Consider the following 17782-nt stretch of genomic DNA (forward strand, 5'->3'; position numbering starts at 1 on the left):
TCACTCACTCCAATTGGTTGGAGTACCAACTGCCCGCCCGGTCCTCCAGCCCCGCCCCCGCTCTTCCTATTGGTCTGGAGCTGGTGTCAATCTCCCGGGCAGTGTGAGCTGAGCATGCGCAAAGCGAGCACTGGAGACACACGGACGCTGAGATGAGCTCAGGCTGGAGCCGGAGTCTGCACCGGGTGAGAATCAGCGGGGCGCAGGGGATCATCGATCGGCAAGTGGGCGGGGAGGCTTCATAAACAACTGGTGTAGGCCGCAAGCCCCGAGTAATAACCCGAAACTTCTGCGTGTGCAGCGATGGCTTTTTTCTCCCTGTAACAGGCCATGATTAACCACCATCTTTGTGCAGGAAGGCGGGAAAGTTCAGAGTGCAGCCCGCTCACTTCATGGCGTAACAGCGCACGGCAACAATGAGTGGGCGGGGCTCCAGTGCCCAGGACTGAAATCGTTGCCTCATTTATTTCATTCCCACTCTCCCCACACCGTATTTCTCACCATCTGTCCAGAAGGCGTTGGTAAGTGCCCAGCTTATGGTTTACATCCCACACAATTCTAACAGAAGAGCCCCAGAGCTGGGTCCCCTTGTATACTCCCAGGGTTAGACTCCCCATGTACAGTCCCAGGGTTAGAATCCCCATGTATAGTCCTCGGTTCGAATCCCCATGTTTAGTCCCAGGGTTAGAATGCCCATGTGCAGTCCCAGGTTTGGAATCCGGTGCACGGAAGTGGAAATTCAGCTTCGGGGTTACAAGATTCATCGGTCACAGGAGAGAAGAATAATTCACTGATAAGCCCTTTAAAATTTTTGTGGTCAGGTATTCAAATTCCCAGTAACTCTAATCCTGGGTTTAAAGGAGGGGCGAGCTGTGTTTAAATCAAATAGTCTCTTTGGAGATTCTCAGAGAAGAATCTGGTCAGCTTGAAACTCTGAAAGTGAAATAATTGGTTGTAAATTTCCAATTAGTTGTTTTTGACCAGGGAGGGGGAATTCTGTAACAAGAAACCGGGCACGATTTGAAAGGTTTTATCAAAGCGTTAGAGGGACTCTTACATTTGGGATCTTTATTTTGTCCACTTGAGTTAAGATAACAGACTTCCTCCTGTGAATATAGAGCTGGAGTATTAGGCCGTGATCTGTTTACATGTTCATCTTCTATTAAATACATTTGCTGAGTGAATTTAAATTTAAAACTTAGTTTGCAGGCGTGATGCTCTATTCGCACATCAAAGATGAGAGAGATGCTGTGAGGCACACGCTAAGTTCCTAGCTGAAAGTGATTAACAATATATGTTTTGTTTTAAATTATCCCGGGCATGTGAAGGCACATTGTATAGAAACGAGAATTGTCTGTTCTGTATTTCTATCCTGTACTTAGTGATGACTTTTGTATACTCCTTTTACAGTGTTTTAGAAGGAGAGGATTTTTAGATGGGAAACTCAAACCAAACATCATATCAAGATCTGACAGAGTCACTCAATTCATCAGGACCTGAATATTATCGGCCTTTGAATGTGGAAGGAGAAATGTTTGTTTGTTCTGTCTGTGGAAAAGGATTTCAACAAACATCAGTGTGACTGGAAAAGCACTGAGACACACACCCGAGTGAGAGTGTTCCAGTGCACTGACTGTAGAAAGGCTTTAACCAGTTACACAGCCTGAAAAAACATCGCACCATTGACAACGAGGAGAAACCGTACACGTATTGTGTGTGTGAACGAGGTTGGAGAGACAAAAGGACACCCGCACCACGGAGAAAGCATGGAAATGTGGGGAATGTAGGAAGGGCTTCAATTACCAGAATGAGCTGGAGATTCATCGACGCAGTCACACCGGGGAGAGGCCGTTCACCTGCTCCGTCTGTGGGAAGGGATTCACTCATTCATCCGGCCTCCTGAATCACCAGCGAGCTCACACCGGGGAGAGGCTGTTCATTTGCTCAAAATGTGGGAAGGGATTTACTCAGTCATCCAACCTGCTGGCACACAACAAGCAAGTTCACACCGGGGAGAGGCTGTTCACTTGCTCCGAGTGTGGAAAGGGTTTCACTGATTCATCCAGCTTGCTGAAACACCAGCGAGCTCACACCGGGGAGAGATCATTCACCTTCTCCGTGTGAGAGAAGTGATTCAGTCGGTCATCCAACCTACTGGCGCATAAACGAGGAAAGCGTGGAAATGTGGGGAATGTAGGAAGGGCTTCAATTACCAGAATGAGCTGGAGATTCATCGACGCAGTCACACCGGGGAGAAGCCGGTCACCTGCTCCGTCTGTGGAAAGGGATTCACTGCGCTAGCCAGTCTCCAGAAACACCATTTAATTTACACTGTGGAGAGGCCGTTCACCCGTTCTGAGTGTGGAAAGAGATTGACTCTGTCCTCCACAAACTGCTGGCACACAACAAGCAAGTTCACACTGAGGACAGGCCGTTCACCTGCTCAGAATGTAGGAAGGGATTCGCTCTGTCATCCGTCCTCCTGAAACACCAGCGAGTTCACACTGGGGAAAGACCGTTTACTTGCTCCAAATGTGGGAAGGGATTCACTCGGTCATCCGACCTGCTGGTACACAACAAGCGAGTTCACACTGGGGAGAGGCCATTCTCTTGCTCAGTTTGTGGGAAGAGATTCATTGTGTCATCTGACCTCCTGAGACGCCAGCGAGTTCACAATTGACTGCAGGGGCTGGAATCTGCTGTTAAATCACATCTGTTACTGAACCATGTTCATTCTGGCAGTTGGAAGTTTGTTTCTGCCGAGGTTAATAACCCAATAACTGGGCTATAGTTTGATATTCTGTAAATGTCAAATATATCAGCTTTCTTTTAAACACCGTGTGCCTTGTCCTTGATATCGCAAATGATAAGACGAGCTGATTGAGGACTTAAACATAGAAAATAGGTGCAGTAGGCAATTTGGCCCTTCGAGCCTGCACCGCCATTCAATAAGATCATGACTGATCATTCCTTCACTATCCCTTTCCTGCTTTCTCTCCATACCTCTTGATCCCCTTAACTGCAAAGGCCATATCTAACTCTCTCTTGAATATATCCAATGAACTGGCATCAACAACTCTCTGTGGCAGGGAATTCCACAGGAAACAACTCGCTGAGTGAAGAAGTTTCTCCTCATCTCAGTCCTAAATGGCCTACCCCTTATCCTAAGACTATGTTCCCTGGTTCTGGACTTCCCCAACATCGGGAACATTCTTACGCATCTATCTTGTCCAGTCCCGTCAGAATCTTATACGTTTCTATGAGATCCCCTCTCATCCTTCTAAACTCCAGTGAATAAAGGCCCAATTGATCCAGTCTCTCCTCCTCTGACAGCCAAGCCATCCCTGGAATCAGTCTGGTGAACCTTCACTGCACTCCCTCAATAGCAAGAACGTCCTTCCTCAGACTAGACGACCAAAACATAGAAACATAGAAAATAGGTGCAGGAGTAGGCCATTCGGCCCTTCTAGCCTGCACCGCCATTCAATGAGTTCATGGCTGAACATGCAACTTCAGTACCCCATTCCTGATTTCTCACCATACCCCTTGATTCCCCTAGTAGTAAGGACTTCATCTAACTCCTTTTTGAATATATTTAGTGAATTGGCCTCAACAACTTTCTGTGGTAGAGAATTCCACAGGTTCACCACTCTCTGGGTGAAGAAATTCCTCCTCATCTCGGTCCTAAATGGCTTCCCCCTTATCCTTAGACTGTGTCCCCTGGTTCTGGACTTCCCCAACATTGGGAACATTCTTCCTGCATCTAACCTGTCTAACCCCGTCAGAATTTTAAACGTTTCTATGAGGTCCCCTCTCATTCTTCTGAACTCCAGTGAATACAAGCCCAGTTGATCCAATCTTTCTTGATAGGTCAGTCCCGCCATCCCGGGAATCAGTCTGGTGAACCTTCGCTGCACTCCCTCAATAGCAAGAATGTCCTTCCTCAGGTTAGGAGACCAAAACTGTACACAATACTCCAGGTGTGGCCTCACCAAGGCCCTGTACAATTGTAGCAACACCTCCCTGCCCTTGTACTCAAATCCCCTCGCTATGAAGGCCAACATGCCATTTGCTTTCTTAACCGCCTGCTGTACCTGCATGCCAACCTTCAATGACTGATGTACCATGACACCCAGGTCTCTTTGCACCTCCCCTTTTCCTAATCTGTCACCATTCAGATAATAGTCTGTCTCTCTGTTTTTACCACCAAAGTGGATAACCTCACATTTATCCACATTATACTTCATCTGCCATGCATTTGCCCACTCACCTAACCTATCCAAGTCGCTCTGCAGCCTCACAGAATCCTCCTTGCAGCTCACACTGCCACCCAACTTAGTGTCGTCCGCAAATTTGGAGATACTACATTTAATCCCCTCGTCTAAACCATTAATGTACAGTGTAAACAGCTGGGGCCCCAGCACAGAACCTTGCGGTACCCCACGAGTCACTGCCTGCCATTCTGAAAAGTCCCCATTTACTCCTACTCTTTGAAACATAGAAACATAGAAAATAGGTGCAGGAGCAGGCCATTCAGCCCTTCTAGCCTGCACCGCCATTCAATGAGTTCATGGCTGAACATGAAACTTCAGTACCCCCTTCCTGCTTTCTCGCCATAACCCTTGATCCCCCGAGTAGTAAGGACTTCATCTAACTCCCTTTTGAATATATTTAGTGAATTGGCCTCAACTACTTTCTGTGGTAGAGAATTCCACAGGTTCACCACTCTCTGGGTGAAGAAGTTTCTCCTCATCTCGGTCCTAAATGGCTTACCCCTTATCCTCAGACTGTGACCCCTGGTTCTGGACTTCCCCAACATTGGGAACATTCTTTCTGCATCTAACCTGTCTAAACCCGTCAGAATTTTAAACGTTTCTATGAGGTCCCCTCTCATTCTTCTGAACTCCAGTGAATACAAGCCCAATTGATCCAATCTTTCTTGATAGGTCAGTCCCGCCATCCCGGGAATCAGTCTGGTGAACCTTCGCTGCACTCCCTCAATAGCAAGAATGTCCTTCCTCAAGTTAGGAGACCAAAACTGTACACAATACTCCAGGTGTGGCCTCACCAAGGCCCTGTACAACTGTAGCAACACCTCCCTGCCCCTGTATTCAAATCCCCTCGCTATGAAGGCCAACATGCCATTTGCTTTCTTAACCGCCTGCTGTACCTGCATGCCAACCTTCAATGACTGATGTACCATGACACCCAGGTCTCGTTGCACCTTCCCTTTTCCTAATCTGTCACCATTCAGATAATAGTCTGTCTCTCTGTTTTTACCACCAAAGTGGATAACCTCACATTTATCCACATTATACTTCATCTGCCATGCATTTGCCCACTCACCTAACCTATCCAAGTCACTCTGCAGCCTAATAGCATCCTCCTCGCAGCTCACACTGCCACCCAACTTAGTATCATCCGCAAATTTGGAGATACTGCATTTAATCCCCTCGTCTAAATCATTAATGTACAATGTAAACAGCTGGGGCCCCAGCACAGAACCTTGCGGCACTCCACTAGTCACTGCCTGCCATTCTGAAAAGTACCCGTTTACTCCTACTCTTTGCTTCCTGTCTGACAACCAGTTCTCAATCCACGTCAGCACACTACCCCCAATCCCATGTGCTTTAACTTTGCACATTAATCTCTTGTGTGGGACCTTGTCGAAAGCCTTCTGAAAGTCCAAATATACCACATCAACTGGTTCTCCTTTGTCCACTTTACTGGAAACATCCTCAAAAAATTCCAGAAGATTTGTCAAGCATGATTTCCCTTTCACAAATCCATGCTGACTTGGACCTATCATGTCACCATTTTCCAGATGCACTGCTATGACATCCTTAATAATTGATTCCATCATTTTACCCACTACTGAGGTCAGGCTGACCGGTCTATAATTCCCTGTTTTCTCTCTCCCTCCTTTTTTAAAAAGTGGGGTTACATTGGCTACCCTCCACTCCATAGGAACTGATCCAGAGTCAATGGAATGTTGGAAAATGACTGTCAATGCATCCGCTATTTCCAAGGCCACCTCCTTAAGTACTCTAGGATGCAGGCCATCAGGCCCTGGGGATTTATCTGCCTTCAATCCCATCAATTTCCCCAACACAATTTCCCGACTAATAAAGATTTCCCTCAGTTCCTCTTCCTTACTAGACCCTCTGACCCCTTTTATATCCGGAAGGTTGTTTGTATCCTCCTTAGTGAATACCGAACCAAAGTACTTGTTCAATTGATCCGCCATTTCTTTGTTCCCCGTTATGACTTCCCCTGATTCTGACTGCAGGGGACCTACGTTTGTCTTCACCAACCTTTTTCTCTTTACATACCTATAGAAACTTTTGCAATCCGCCTTAATGTTCCCTGCAAGCTTCTTCTCGTACTCCATTTTCCCTGTCCTAATCAAACCCTTTGTCCTCCTCTGCTGAGTTCTAAATTTCTCCCAGTCCCCAGGTTCGCTGCTATTTCTGGCCAATTTGTATGCCACTTCCTTGGCTTTAATACTATCCCTGATTTCCCTTGATAGCCACGGTTGAGCCACCTTCCCTTTTTTATTTTTACGACAGATAGGAATGTACAATTGTTGTAGTTCATCCATGCGGTCTCTAAATGTCTGCCATTGCCCATCCACAGTCAACCCCTTCAGTATCATTCGCCAATCTATCCTAGCCAATTCACGCCTCATACCTTCAAAGTTACCCTTCTTTAAGTTCTGGACCATGGTCTCTGAATTAACTGTTTCATTCTCCATCCTAATGCAGAATTACACCATATTATGGTCACTCTTCCCCAAGGGGCCTCGCACAACGAGATTGCTAATTAATCCTCTCTCATTACACAACACCCAGTCTAAGATGGCCTCCCCCCTAGTTGGTTCCTCGACATATTGGTCTAAAAAACCATCCCTTATGCACTCCAGGAAATCCTCCTCTACCGTATTGCTTCCAGTTTGGTTAACCCAATCTATGTGCATATTAAAGTCACCCATTATAACTGCTGCACCTTTATTGCACGCACCCCTAATTTCATGTTTGATGCCCTCCCCAACATCACTACTACTGTTTGGAGGTCTGTACACAACTCCCACTAACGTTTTTTGTCCTTTGGTATTCTGCAGCTCTACCCATATAGATTCCACATCATCCAAGCTAATGTCCTTCCGAACTATTGCCTTAATTTGCTCCTTAACCAGCAATGCTACCCCATCTCCTTTTCCTTTTATTCTATCTTTCCTGAATGTTGAATACCCCTGGATGTTGACTTCCCAGCCCTGATCATCCTGGAGCCACGTCTCCGTAATCCCAATCACATCATATTTGTTAACATCTATTTGCACAGTTAATTCATCCACTTTATTGCGGATACTCCTTGCATTAAGACACAAAGCCTTCAGGCTTGTTCTTTTAACACCCTTTGTCCTTTTAGAATTTTGCTGTACAGTGGCCATTTTTGTTCTTTGCCTTGGGTTTCTCTGCCCTCCACTTTTCCTCATCTCCTTTCTGTCTTTTGCTTTTGCCTCCTTTTTGTTTCCCTCTGTCTCCCTGCATTGGTTCCCATCCCCCTGCCATATCAGTTTAAATCCTCCCCAACAGCACTAGCAAACACTCCCCCTAGGACATTGGTTCCGGTCCTGCCCAGGTGCAGACCGTCCGGTTTGTACTGGTCCCACCTCCCCCAGAACCGGTTCCAATGCCCCAGGAATTTGAATCCCTCCCTGCTGCACCACTGCTCAAGCCACGTATTCATCTGCACTATCCTGCGATTCCTACTCTGACTATCACGTGGCACTGGTAGCAATCCCGAGATTACTACTTTTGAGGTCCTACTTTTTAATTTAGCTCCTAAAATTCGTTTCGTAGGACCTCATCCCTTTTTTTAACCTATGTCGTTGGTACCAATGTGCACCACGACAACTGGCTGTTCTCCCTCCCTTTTTAGAATGTCCTGCACCCGCTCCGAGACATCCTTGACCCTTGCACCAGGGAGGCAACATACCATCCTGGAGTCTCGGTTGCGGCCGCAGAAACGCCTATCTATTCCCCTCACCATTGAATCCCCAATCACTATTGCTCTCCCACTCTTTTTCCTGCCCCCCTGTGCAGCAGAGCCAGCCATGGTGCCATGAACTTGGCTGCTGCTGCCCTCCCCTGATGAGTCATCCCCCTCAACAGTACCCAAAGCAGTGTATCTGTTTTACAGGGGGTTGACCACAGGGGACTCCTGCACTACCTTCCTTGCACTGCTCTTCCTGTTGGTCTTCCATTCCCTATCTGGCTGTGGACCCTTTCCCTGCGGTACGACCAACTCGCTACATTCTCAGCATCGTGGATGCTCCAGAGTGAATCCACCCTCAGCTCCAACTCCGCAACGCGGTCTGTCAGAAGCTGGAGGCGGATACACTTCCCGCACACGTAATCGTCAGGGACACCGGAAGTGTCCCCGAGTTCCCACATGGTACAGGAGGAGCATAACACCCGACCGAGCTCTCCTGCCATGACTTAACCCTTATATACACTTAAATTGGCAACAATAATGTTAAAAGTTACTCACTGATATAGAAAAGAAAAAAGAAAAACTACTCACCAATCACCAGCCAATCACTTACCCTCTTGGCTGTGACGTCACCTTTTGATTTCTTTCTACTTCTTTTTTGCCTTCTCCCTGTAGCTGCACAAGTCATGCCTTTTATAGGCCTCTCCACACACCTCCTCGACGCTGCTCCCGACTGCCGCCGACGCTGGGCCCCGGACTCCCTGCTGTGCCTTTTATAGGCCGCTCCACGCACTTCCTCGACGCTGCTCCCGACTGCCGCCGACACAATATTCTAGGTGAGGCCTCACTAAGGCCCTGTACAGCTGCATTAAGACCTCCCTGCTCCTATATTCAAATCCCCTAGCTATGAAGGCCAACATACCATTTGCCTTCTTTACTGCCTGTGGTACCTGCGTGCCCACTTTCAATGACTGATGAACCATGACACCTAGGTCTCGTTGCACCTCTCCTTTTCCTAGTCTGCCGCCATTCAGATAATATTCTGCTTTTGGTGTTTTTGCCCCCAAAATGGATAACCTCACATTTATCCACATTATACTGCATCTGCCATGCATTTGCCCACTCACCTAACCTGTCCAAGTCACCCTGCAGCCTCTTAGCACCCACCTCACAGCTCACACCGCCACTCAGTTTAGTGTCATCCCCAAACTTTGAGATTACACTCAATTCCTTCATCTAAATCGTTAATGTACATTGTAAAGAGCTGGGGTGCCAGCAATGAGCCCTGCGGCACTCCACGAGTCACTGCCTGCCATTCTGAAAAGGACCCGTTTATCCCGACTCTCTGCTTCCTGTCTGCCAACCAGTTCCCTATCCACGTCAGTATATTACCCCCAATACCATGTGCTTTGATTTTGCACACCAATCTCTTGTGCGGGACCTTGTCAAAAGGCTTTTGAAAGTCCAAATACACCACAGCCACTGGTTCTCCCTTGTCCACTCTGCTAGTTACATCCTCAAAAAATTCCAGAAGATTCGTCAAGCATGATTTCCCTTTCATAAATCTATGCTGACTTGGTCCGATCCTGTCACTGCTTGCCAAATGCGCTGCTATTTCATCCTAAATAATTGATTCCAACATTTTCCCCACTACTGATGTCAGGCTAACCGGTCTATAATTATCCGTTTTCTCTCTCCCTCCTTTTTTAAAAAGTGGTGTTACATTAGCTACCCTCCAGTCCATAGGAACTGATCCAGAGTCAATAGACTGTTGGAAAATGATCACCAATGCATCCACTATTTCTAGGGCCACTTCCTTAAGTACTCTGGGATGCAGACTATCAGGCCCCGGGGATTTATCGGCCTTCAATCCCATCAATTTCCCTAACACAATTTCACGCCTAATAAGGATTTCCTTCAGACCCTCCTTCTCACCAGACCCTTGGTCCCCGAGTATTTTCGGAAGATTATTTGTGTCTTCCTTCGTGAAGACAGAACCAAAGTATTTGTTCAATTGATCTGCCATTTCTTGGTTCCCCATTATAAATCCACTTGAGTCTGACTGCAAAGGACCTACGTTTGTCTTCACTAATCTATTTCTCTTCACATATCTATAGAAGCTTTTACAGTCAGTTGTTATATTCCCTGCAAGCTTCCACTCATACTCTATTATCCCCCTCCTAATTAAACCCTCAGTCCTCCACTGTTGAATTCTAAATTTCTCCCAGTTTTCACGTTTGTTGCTTTTTCTAGCCAATTTATGTTTCTTCCTTGGCTTTAACACTATCCTTAATTTCCTTTGTTAGCCATGGTTGAGCCACCTTCCCAGTTTTATTTTTACTCCAGACAGTGATGAACAATTGCTGAAGTTCATCCATGTGATCTTTAAATGTTTGCCACTGCTTATCCACCATCAACTCTTTGAGTATCCTTTGCCAGTCTATTCTTGCCAATTCACGCCTCATAACTTTGAAATTACCTTTCTTTAAGTTCAGGATCCTCGTTTCTGAATTAACTTTGTCACTCTCCATCTTAATAAGGAATTCTACCATATTATGGTCACTTTTCCCCAAGACTTAAGAACTGAGTGGAATACATCTTGGAACAGAGTTCCCACAAACTTTTTAAAAGATGAATCTACAAAATGTCCAAGTCTGACATTCGTTTTCAACTTATGGGAAATATTCTGATAATTTATTACTGTCACAGGTAAAGCAGCATTGTTACTTGAACATCACTTTAATCAAACTCAATGAGCAATCCGATCTCCAAAGTTAAACGTCTCCTTAAAGCTGACGGTGTCGGCAGTTCTGCAGCTCATTTCTCACTGTGTTCGTTCATTCATTCATTCTCGGTATGTGCGCGAGCCAGGTCGGCATTTATTGCCCATCCATAATTGCCCCTTTAGAAGGTGGTGGTGAGCCGCTGCCTTCTTGAACCGTGTTGCAGTCTATGAATGAGGGTGATATCATAGAAACATATAAAATTCTGACAGGATTGGACAGGTTAGATGCAGGTAGAATGTTCCCGATGTTGGTGAAGTCCAGAACCATGGGTCACAGTCTAAGGCTAAGGGGAAAGCCATTTAGGACCGAGATGGAGAAACTTCTTCACTCAGAGAATTGTGAACTTGTGGAATTCTCTACCACAGAAAGTTGTTGAGGCCAGTTCATTAGATATATTCAAAAGGGAGTTAGATGTGGCCCTTATGGCTAAATGGATCAAGGGGTATGGAGAGAAAGCAGGAATGAGGTACTGAAGTTGCATGATCAGATTGAATGGTCATGCAAGCTCGAAGGGCTAAATGGCCTACTTCTGCACCTATTTTCTATGTTTCTGAGGTCAGGATGATGCGTGACATGAAAGGGAACCTGGAGGTGCTGGTCTTTCCATGCACCTGCTGTCCTTGTTCTTCTACACGGTGGAGATTATGGGTTTAGAAGGTGCAGTCGAAGAAGCCTTGGTGACTTCCTGCTCCAGAAGGTGCACACTACAGACATAGTGGTCCTCATCTTTTTAATCCAAGACAGTCACCTGCCGAATACAGATATGTGTTGCATGTTGAGAAATGGTGCATACATCCCCAGTTGTGGCCTGGAATGATCCAGATGCATAGAATGAAAGTGCAGCTGTATAACCTTCACTTCAACTGACAAAGCAGTCCTCCTGATGTTTCTCGGTTGCAGGTCTGCTTTTACTAACTCACAGATCTCGGTTATCTTGCGGAAACACAGCCTTCTCAAACAGTCTGCAGCACTTAGGTGCAGGTATGAATGCCAATCTCGATAATACCCAACGTGATTAAGGCCCCCTGCCCATCATCCATGTCCTTTGAGGTTCCTCATGTGATGACATTGAATCAATCATCTTCCCCACCAGCACCATCATGCAGAAGGCTTGCACGAGATATGGCATTGTCAATATTGCCCCCATAATTAAATTGTACCTTTGCAAGAAGCAGGACAAGGAGTTAAAGCTTCTCTCCTCTCTCTCCCCAAGGTTAACACCCAAGTATGGACCACACCCTGGTCTGCACATGCTCAATAGGCTTCCTTAGAATGGGAAGCTAGGCTTTCATTGAGGACAGTCGGGGCAACAAAGTCTCATGCAATTCTTTCATTTAGATTTTTTTCAAAGTACCACCCCACTATCGACCTAACATCTCTTCACCGGGCTCGAGGGTCAGCCGGTATCGGGAGCAGTAGCCAGAGGTGCCAGGTATCGGGAGCAGTAGCCAGAGGTGCCAGGTATCGGGAGCAGTAGCCAGAGGTGCCAGGTATCGGGAGCAGTAGCCAGAGGTGCCAGGTATCGGGAGCAGTAGCCAGAGGTGCCAGGTATCGGGAGCAGTAGTAGTAGTGAGTAAAATCTAACAGTAATTAAGTACCAACATCGTTTATCTTTATCTATTTTTATTTTAATAATTTGCTGAGTGTGGGCCTCACCAAATGCCAGGATACCAGATCAGGCCCACCATAGAAAATTAGTTTGACATCTCTTGTTTTGAGGGAGCTTTATTCTGTATTTAACTCGTGCTGTACCTGCCCTGTGATCTTCCAAAACTCCCTAGATTCTCGATCGGTCCCAGCAGATGGGAAGGTAGCAAATATAACCCCGCTATTCAAGAAAGGAGGGAAGAGATAAAACAGGGAACTGCACGTCAGTTAGCCTGATGTCCGTTGGCGGGAAAATGCTGGAATTCATTAATGAGGAAGTGGTAACGTCACACTTAGAAAATCAATATGATTAGGCAGAGTCAACTTGGTTTTTGAAAGGGGAAATCGTGTTTTAGAAATTTTTAGAGTCTTTTGAGGATGTAACTATCAGGATAGATAAAAGGGAACCAGTGATGTTGTATATTTGGATTTCCAAAGGACATTCGATAAGGTGCCACATAAAAGATTGCTACACAAGACAAGGGCTCATTGGGTTGAGGGTAATATATTAGCATGGATTGATGATTGGTTAACAGTCAGAAAACAGAGAGTAGGGATAAACGGGCCATTTTCCAGTTGGCAGGCTGTAACTAGGGGAGTGCCCCAAGAATCAATGCTTGGGTCTCAGCTATTTATGATTGATATTAATTACTTAGATGAAGGGACTGAGCGCAATGTATCCAAGTTTGCTGATGATACAAAGCTAGGTAGTGAGGAGGACACAAAGAGTATGCAAAGGAATACCAACTGGTTAAGAGAGTGGGCAATAAAGTGACAGATGGAGCATAATGTGGGGAAATGTGAGGTTATTCATCTTAGTAGGAAGGACAGAAAAACAGAATATTTTTAAATTGTGAGAAAATGTTAAATGTTGGTGTTCAGAGAGGCTTGGGTATCCTCGTACAGGAAACACAAAGTTAGCATGTAGGTACATTACAGGAAAGATGTGATTGCACTGGAAAGGGTGTAGCGAAGATTTACAAGAATGTTGCCTACGCTGAAGAATTTTAGCTATGAGGAAAGATTGGAGATGCTGGGTCTCTTTTCTTTGGAACAGATGAGGCTGAGGGGAGACCTGATTGCGGTATATAAAATTATGAGGGGCCTGGATAAAGTGGATAGGAAGGATCTGTTTCCCTTGGCAGGAGGATCAACAACCAGGGAGCATAGATTTAAAGTAATTGGGGGGTGGTTTAGAAAAGATATGAGGGGAAATTTCCTCACCCAGAGGGTGGTGGGGGTCTGGAACTCACTGCCTGAAAGGGTGGTAGAGGCAAAAACCCTCACCACATTTAACAAAATACTTGGAAGTGCACTTGGTGTTATAACCTACAGGGCTACGGACCAAGAACTGGAAATGGGATTAGGCTGGATAGCTCCTGGTCAGCTGGCGCAGACACGATGAGCTGAAATGGCCTACTTCCATGCTGTAAGTTTCTATGATTCTAGGTACAGCAAGCAATTAGGAAGGTGAATGACATGTTGTCCATTATTGCAAGGGGGTTGGAGTACAAGAGTAAGGAAGTCTTACTACAATTGTACAAGGCTTTGGTGAGATCACACCTGGAGTGCTGTGCACAGTTTTGGTCTCCTTATCTGAGAAAGGACATACATGCCTTAGAGGTGGTCCAACAAAGATTCACTAGATCGATCCTTGGGATGAGAGGGTTGCTCTATGAGGAGAGATTGAGTAGATTGTGCCTATACTCTCTGGACTTTAGAAGAATGAGAGGAGATCTCATTGAAAAATATAAGATTCTGAGCAGGATTGACAGGGTAGATGCTGAGAGGTTGCTTTCCCTGGTTGGAGAGTCTAGCAATAGTCTCAGGATAAGGGGTGGGCCATTTCAGACCGAGATGAGGAGGAATTCTTTCACTGAGGATTGTAAATCATTAGAATTCTCTACCCAAAAGGACTGTGGATGCTGAGTCATTGAATATATGCAAGGCTGAGATAGATAGATTTATGGACTCTCGGGGAATCACGGGATATGGAGAGCAGGCGGGAAGGTGAAGTTGAGGTCGAGGATTAGCCATGATCTTAGGCTCAAAGTGCTATATGGCCTACTCCTGCTTCTAATTCTTATGTTCTTAAAATGTTTCCAGAGACTGTAGGGTCTGTAACCAGAGGACACAGATTTAACTAGCAAAAGAATCAGAGGCGAAATGAGGAAATAAATACGCAATGAGCTGTTATGATCTGGAATACACGGCCTGAAAGGGGGCCGGGAGCAGATTCAGTAATACATTTCAAAAGGGATTTGGGTAAATACTTGGATAGGGAAAAATGCAGGGATATTGGGAAAGAGCAAGGGAAGTGGGATTAATTGGGATATTGGGAAAGAGCAGGAGTGGGACTAATTGGGATATTGGGAAAGAGCAGGGCGAGTGGGACTAGTTGGGATATTGGGAAAGAGCAGTGGGAGTGGGACTAGTTGGGATATTGGGAAAGAGCAGGGGGAGTGGGACTAGTTGGGATATTGGGAAAGAGCAGGGGGAGTGGGACTAGTTGGGATATTGGGAACGAGCAGGGGGAGTGGGACTAGTTGTGATATTGGGAAAGAGCAGGGGGAGTGGGACTAATTGGTTTGCTCTTTCAAATGAGTGCCGGCACAGGCACCAGTGGGCTGGATGTACACGTTCTGTGTTGTTATCATTCTTAGATTCTATAAGTAGTATACTACTAGAATAGTATTAGGAAGTCCCTTGTGTCAAGGATGACCCACTTCCACACCAAAAAGGGATGAGTTTACAGATGTTTCAATGAGGGACCTGACATTCTAGGTCCCGAGCTACATATTGAAGGATGGAAGATGCCTGTGTGTGGATTTTTTTAACGTGTGGTGGCCGTTGCACACCAGCTACCACACGGGCTTGACAGAGCCAGGTCTTGGTCCAGTGGCAAGGGTTAACCAAGACGACTGGAGACCAAGCTCTGCTGCGTCGAGAGGCAGTTGGAGAGGCGGGAGCTCGGAGCAGCGCGAGTCTGGGGATTTCAGGAGGCCTGTAAAGGCCCAGCGGCTGCATCGAGAGGCAGTTGGAGAGGCGGGAGCTCGGAGCAGCGCGAGTTCGGGACACCTGTCAAGGCCCAGCCGCTGCGTCGAGAGGCAGGAGTTCGGAGCAGCGCGAGTTCGGGGATTTCAGGAGGCCTATAAAGGCCCAGCCACTGCGTCGAGAGGCAGTTGGAGAGGCGGGAGCTTGGAGCAGCGCGAGTCCGGGGACTTCGGGAGTCCTATAAAGATCGTATTGCGGCACTGGAGCTGCGGGTGGATTCACTCTGGAGCATGCACAATACTGAGAATGACGTGAATAGCACATTTAGTGAGTTGGTCTTACCGCATGAAAAGGATACACAGTCAGAGGGCACAGGAGGGCAGGAAAAAGAGTGGGAGAGCTATAGTGATAGGGGATTCAATTGTAAGGGGAATAGATAGACGTTTCTGCGGCCGCAACCGAGACTCCAGGATGGTATGTTGCCTCCCTGGTGCAAGGGTCAAGGATGTCTCGGAGCGGGTGCTGGGAATTCTGAAAAGGGAGGGTGAACGATAGAAGTAAAGAAAGGGATGAGATCCTACAAGATGAATTTAGGGAGCTAGGAGCTAAATTAAAAAGTAGGACCTCAAAAGTAGTAATCTCAGGATTGCGACTAGTGCCAGGTGCTAGTCAGAGTAGGAATCGCAGGATAGCTCAGATGAATACGTGGCTTGAGGAGTGGTGCAGCAGGGAGGGATTCAAATTCCTGGGACATTGGAACCGGTTCTGGGGGAGGTGGAACATGTACAAACCGGACGGTCTGCAGGACCGGAGCCAATGTCCGAGGGGGAGTGTTTGCTAGTGCTGTTGGGGAGGAGTTAAACTAATATGGCAGGGGGTTGGGAACCTATGGAGACAGAGGGAAGTAGAATGGGGACAGAAGCAAAAGATAGAAAGGAGAAAAGTAAAAGTGGAGGGTAGAGAAACCCAAGGCAAAAAGCAAAAAGGGCCACATTACAGCAAAATTCTAAAAGGGGCAAAGTGTGTCAGAAAGACAAGCCTGAAGGCTCTGTGCCTCAATGCGAGGAGCATTCGGAATAAGGTGGACGAATTAACTGCGCAGATAGCAGTTAAAGGGTATGATGTAATTGGCATCACGGAGACATGGCTGCAGGGTGACCAAGGCTGGGAACTCAACATCCAGGGGTATTCGACATTTAGGAAGGATAGACAGAAAGGAAAAGGAGGCAGGGTGGCATTGCTGATTAAAGAGGAAATTAATGCTATAGTAAGAAAGGACATTAACTTGGATGATGTGGAATCGGTATGGATGGAGCTACGGAATACCAAAGGGCAGAAAACACTAGTGGGAGTTGTATACAGACCACCAAACAGTAGTAGTAAGGTTGGGACAGCATCAAACAAGAAATAAGGGATGCATCCAATAAAGATACAGCAGTTATCATGGGTGACTTTAATCGACATATTGATTGGGCTAACCAAACTAGTAGCAATGCGGTGGAGGAGGATTTCCTGGAATGTATCAGGGATGGTTTTCTAGACAAATTAGATTTCCACAAGGCATTCGATAAGGTGCCACACTGCAGAAGATAAAGGTACGCAGAGTCAGAGGAAATGTATTAGCATGGATAGAGAATTGGCTGGCTAACAGAAAGCAGAGAGTCGGGATAAATGGGTCTTTTTCAGGTTGGAAATCGGTGGTTAGTGGTGTGCCACAGGGATCGGTGCTGGGACCACAACTGTTTACAATATACATAGATGACCTGGAAGAGGGGACAGAGTGTAGTGTAACAAAATTTGCAGATGACACAAAGATTAGTGGGAAAGCGGGTTGTGTAGAGGACACAGAGAGGCTGCAAAGAGATTTAGATAGGTTAAGCGAATGGGCTAAGGTTTGGCAGATGGAATACAATGTCGGAAAGTGTGAGGGGGTCATCCACCTTGGAAAAAAAAAACAGTAAAAGGGAATATTATTTGAATGGGGAGAAATTACAACATGCTGCGGTGCAGAGGGACCTGGGGGTCCTTGTGCATGAATCCCAAAAAGTTAGTTTGCAGGTGCAGCAGGTAATCAGGAAGGCGAATGGAATGTTGGCCTTCATTACGAGAGGGATGGAGTACAAACGCAGGGAGGTCCTGCTGCAACTGTACAGGGTATTAGTGAGGCCGCACCTTGAGTACTGCGTGCAGTTTTGGTCATCTTACTTAAGGAAGGATATACTAGCTTTGGAGTGGGTACAGAGACGATTCACTAGGCTGATTCCAGAGATGAGGGGGTTACCATATGATGATAGATTGAGTAGACTGGGTCTTTACTCGCTGGAGTTCAGAAGGATGAGGGGTGATCTTATAGAAACATT

The 17782-nt window shown here is 46.4% G+C and overlaps 2 protein-coding genes and 1 long non-coding RNA gene across 5 annotated transcripts in view; 2 read left to right on the top strand and 1 right to left on the bottom strand.

Moving 5' to 3' along the window:
* Positions 1 to 17782, top strand: part of LOC139273549 (zinc finger protein 850-like) — a 700279-nt gene that overhangs the window by 456861 nt on the left and 225636 nt on the right. The window lies entirely within an intron of this gene.
* The window catches only part of LOC139273555 (uncharacterized), a 50176-nt gene that overhangs the window by 22294 nt on the left and 10100 nt on the right, over positions 1 to 17782 (bottom strand). The window contains exon 4 of one of the 3 annotated variants that reach the window (XR_011595184.1): positions 10683 to 10945. The exons of the other annotated variants lie outside the window; for them this stretch is intronic. This is a non-coding gene — a long non-coding RNA (uncharacterized lncRNA). Of the gene's footprint in view, positions 1 to 10682; positions 10946 to 17782 lie in introns of those variants that run through there. 3 annotated transcript variants of the gene reach the window in all.
* Positions 153 to 2779, top strand: LOC139272874 (zinc finger protein 664-like). Its single transcript, XM_070888980.1, has 3 exons — positions 153 to 220; positions 1728 to 1931; positions 2431 to 2779. Exons 1-3 carry the CDS (start codon positions 153 to 155, stop codon positions 2678 to 2680), a joined length of 522 nt encoding a protein of 173 aa, XP_070745081.1. The 3' UTR covers positions 2681 to 2779.

The sequence above is a fragment of the Pristiophorus japonicus genome, chromosome 9 (genome assembly GCF_044704955.1).
Source record: "Pristiophorus japonicus isolate sPriJap1 chromosome 9, sPriJap1.hap1, whole genome shotgun sequence".
In the NCBI taxonomy this organism is placed as follows: Eukaryota; Metazoa; Chordata; class Chondrichthyes; family Pristiophoridae; genus Pristiophorus; species Pristiophorus japonicus.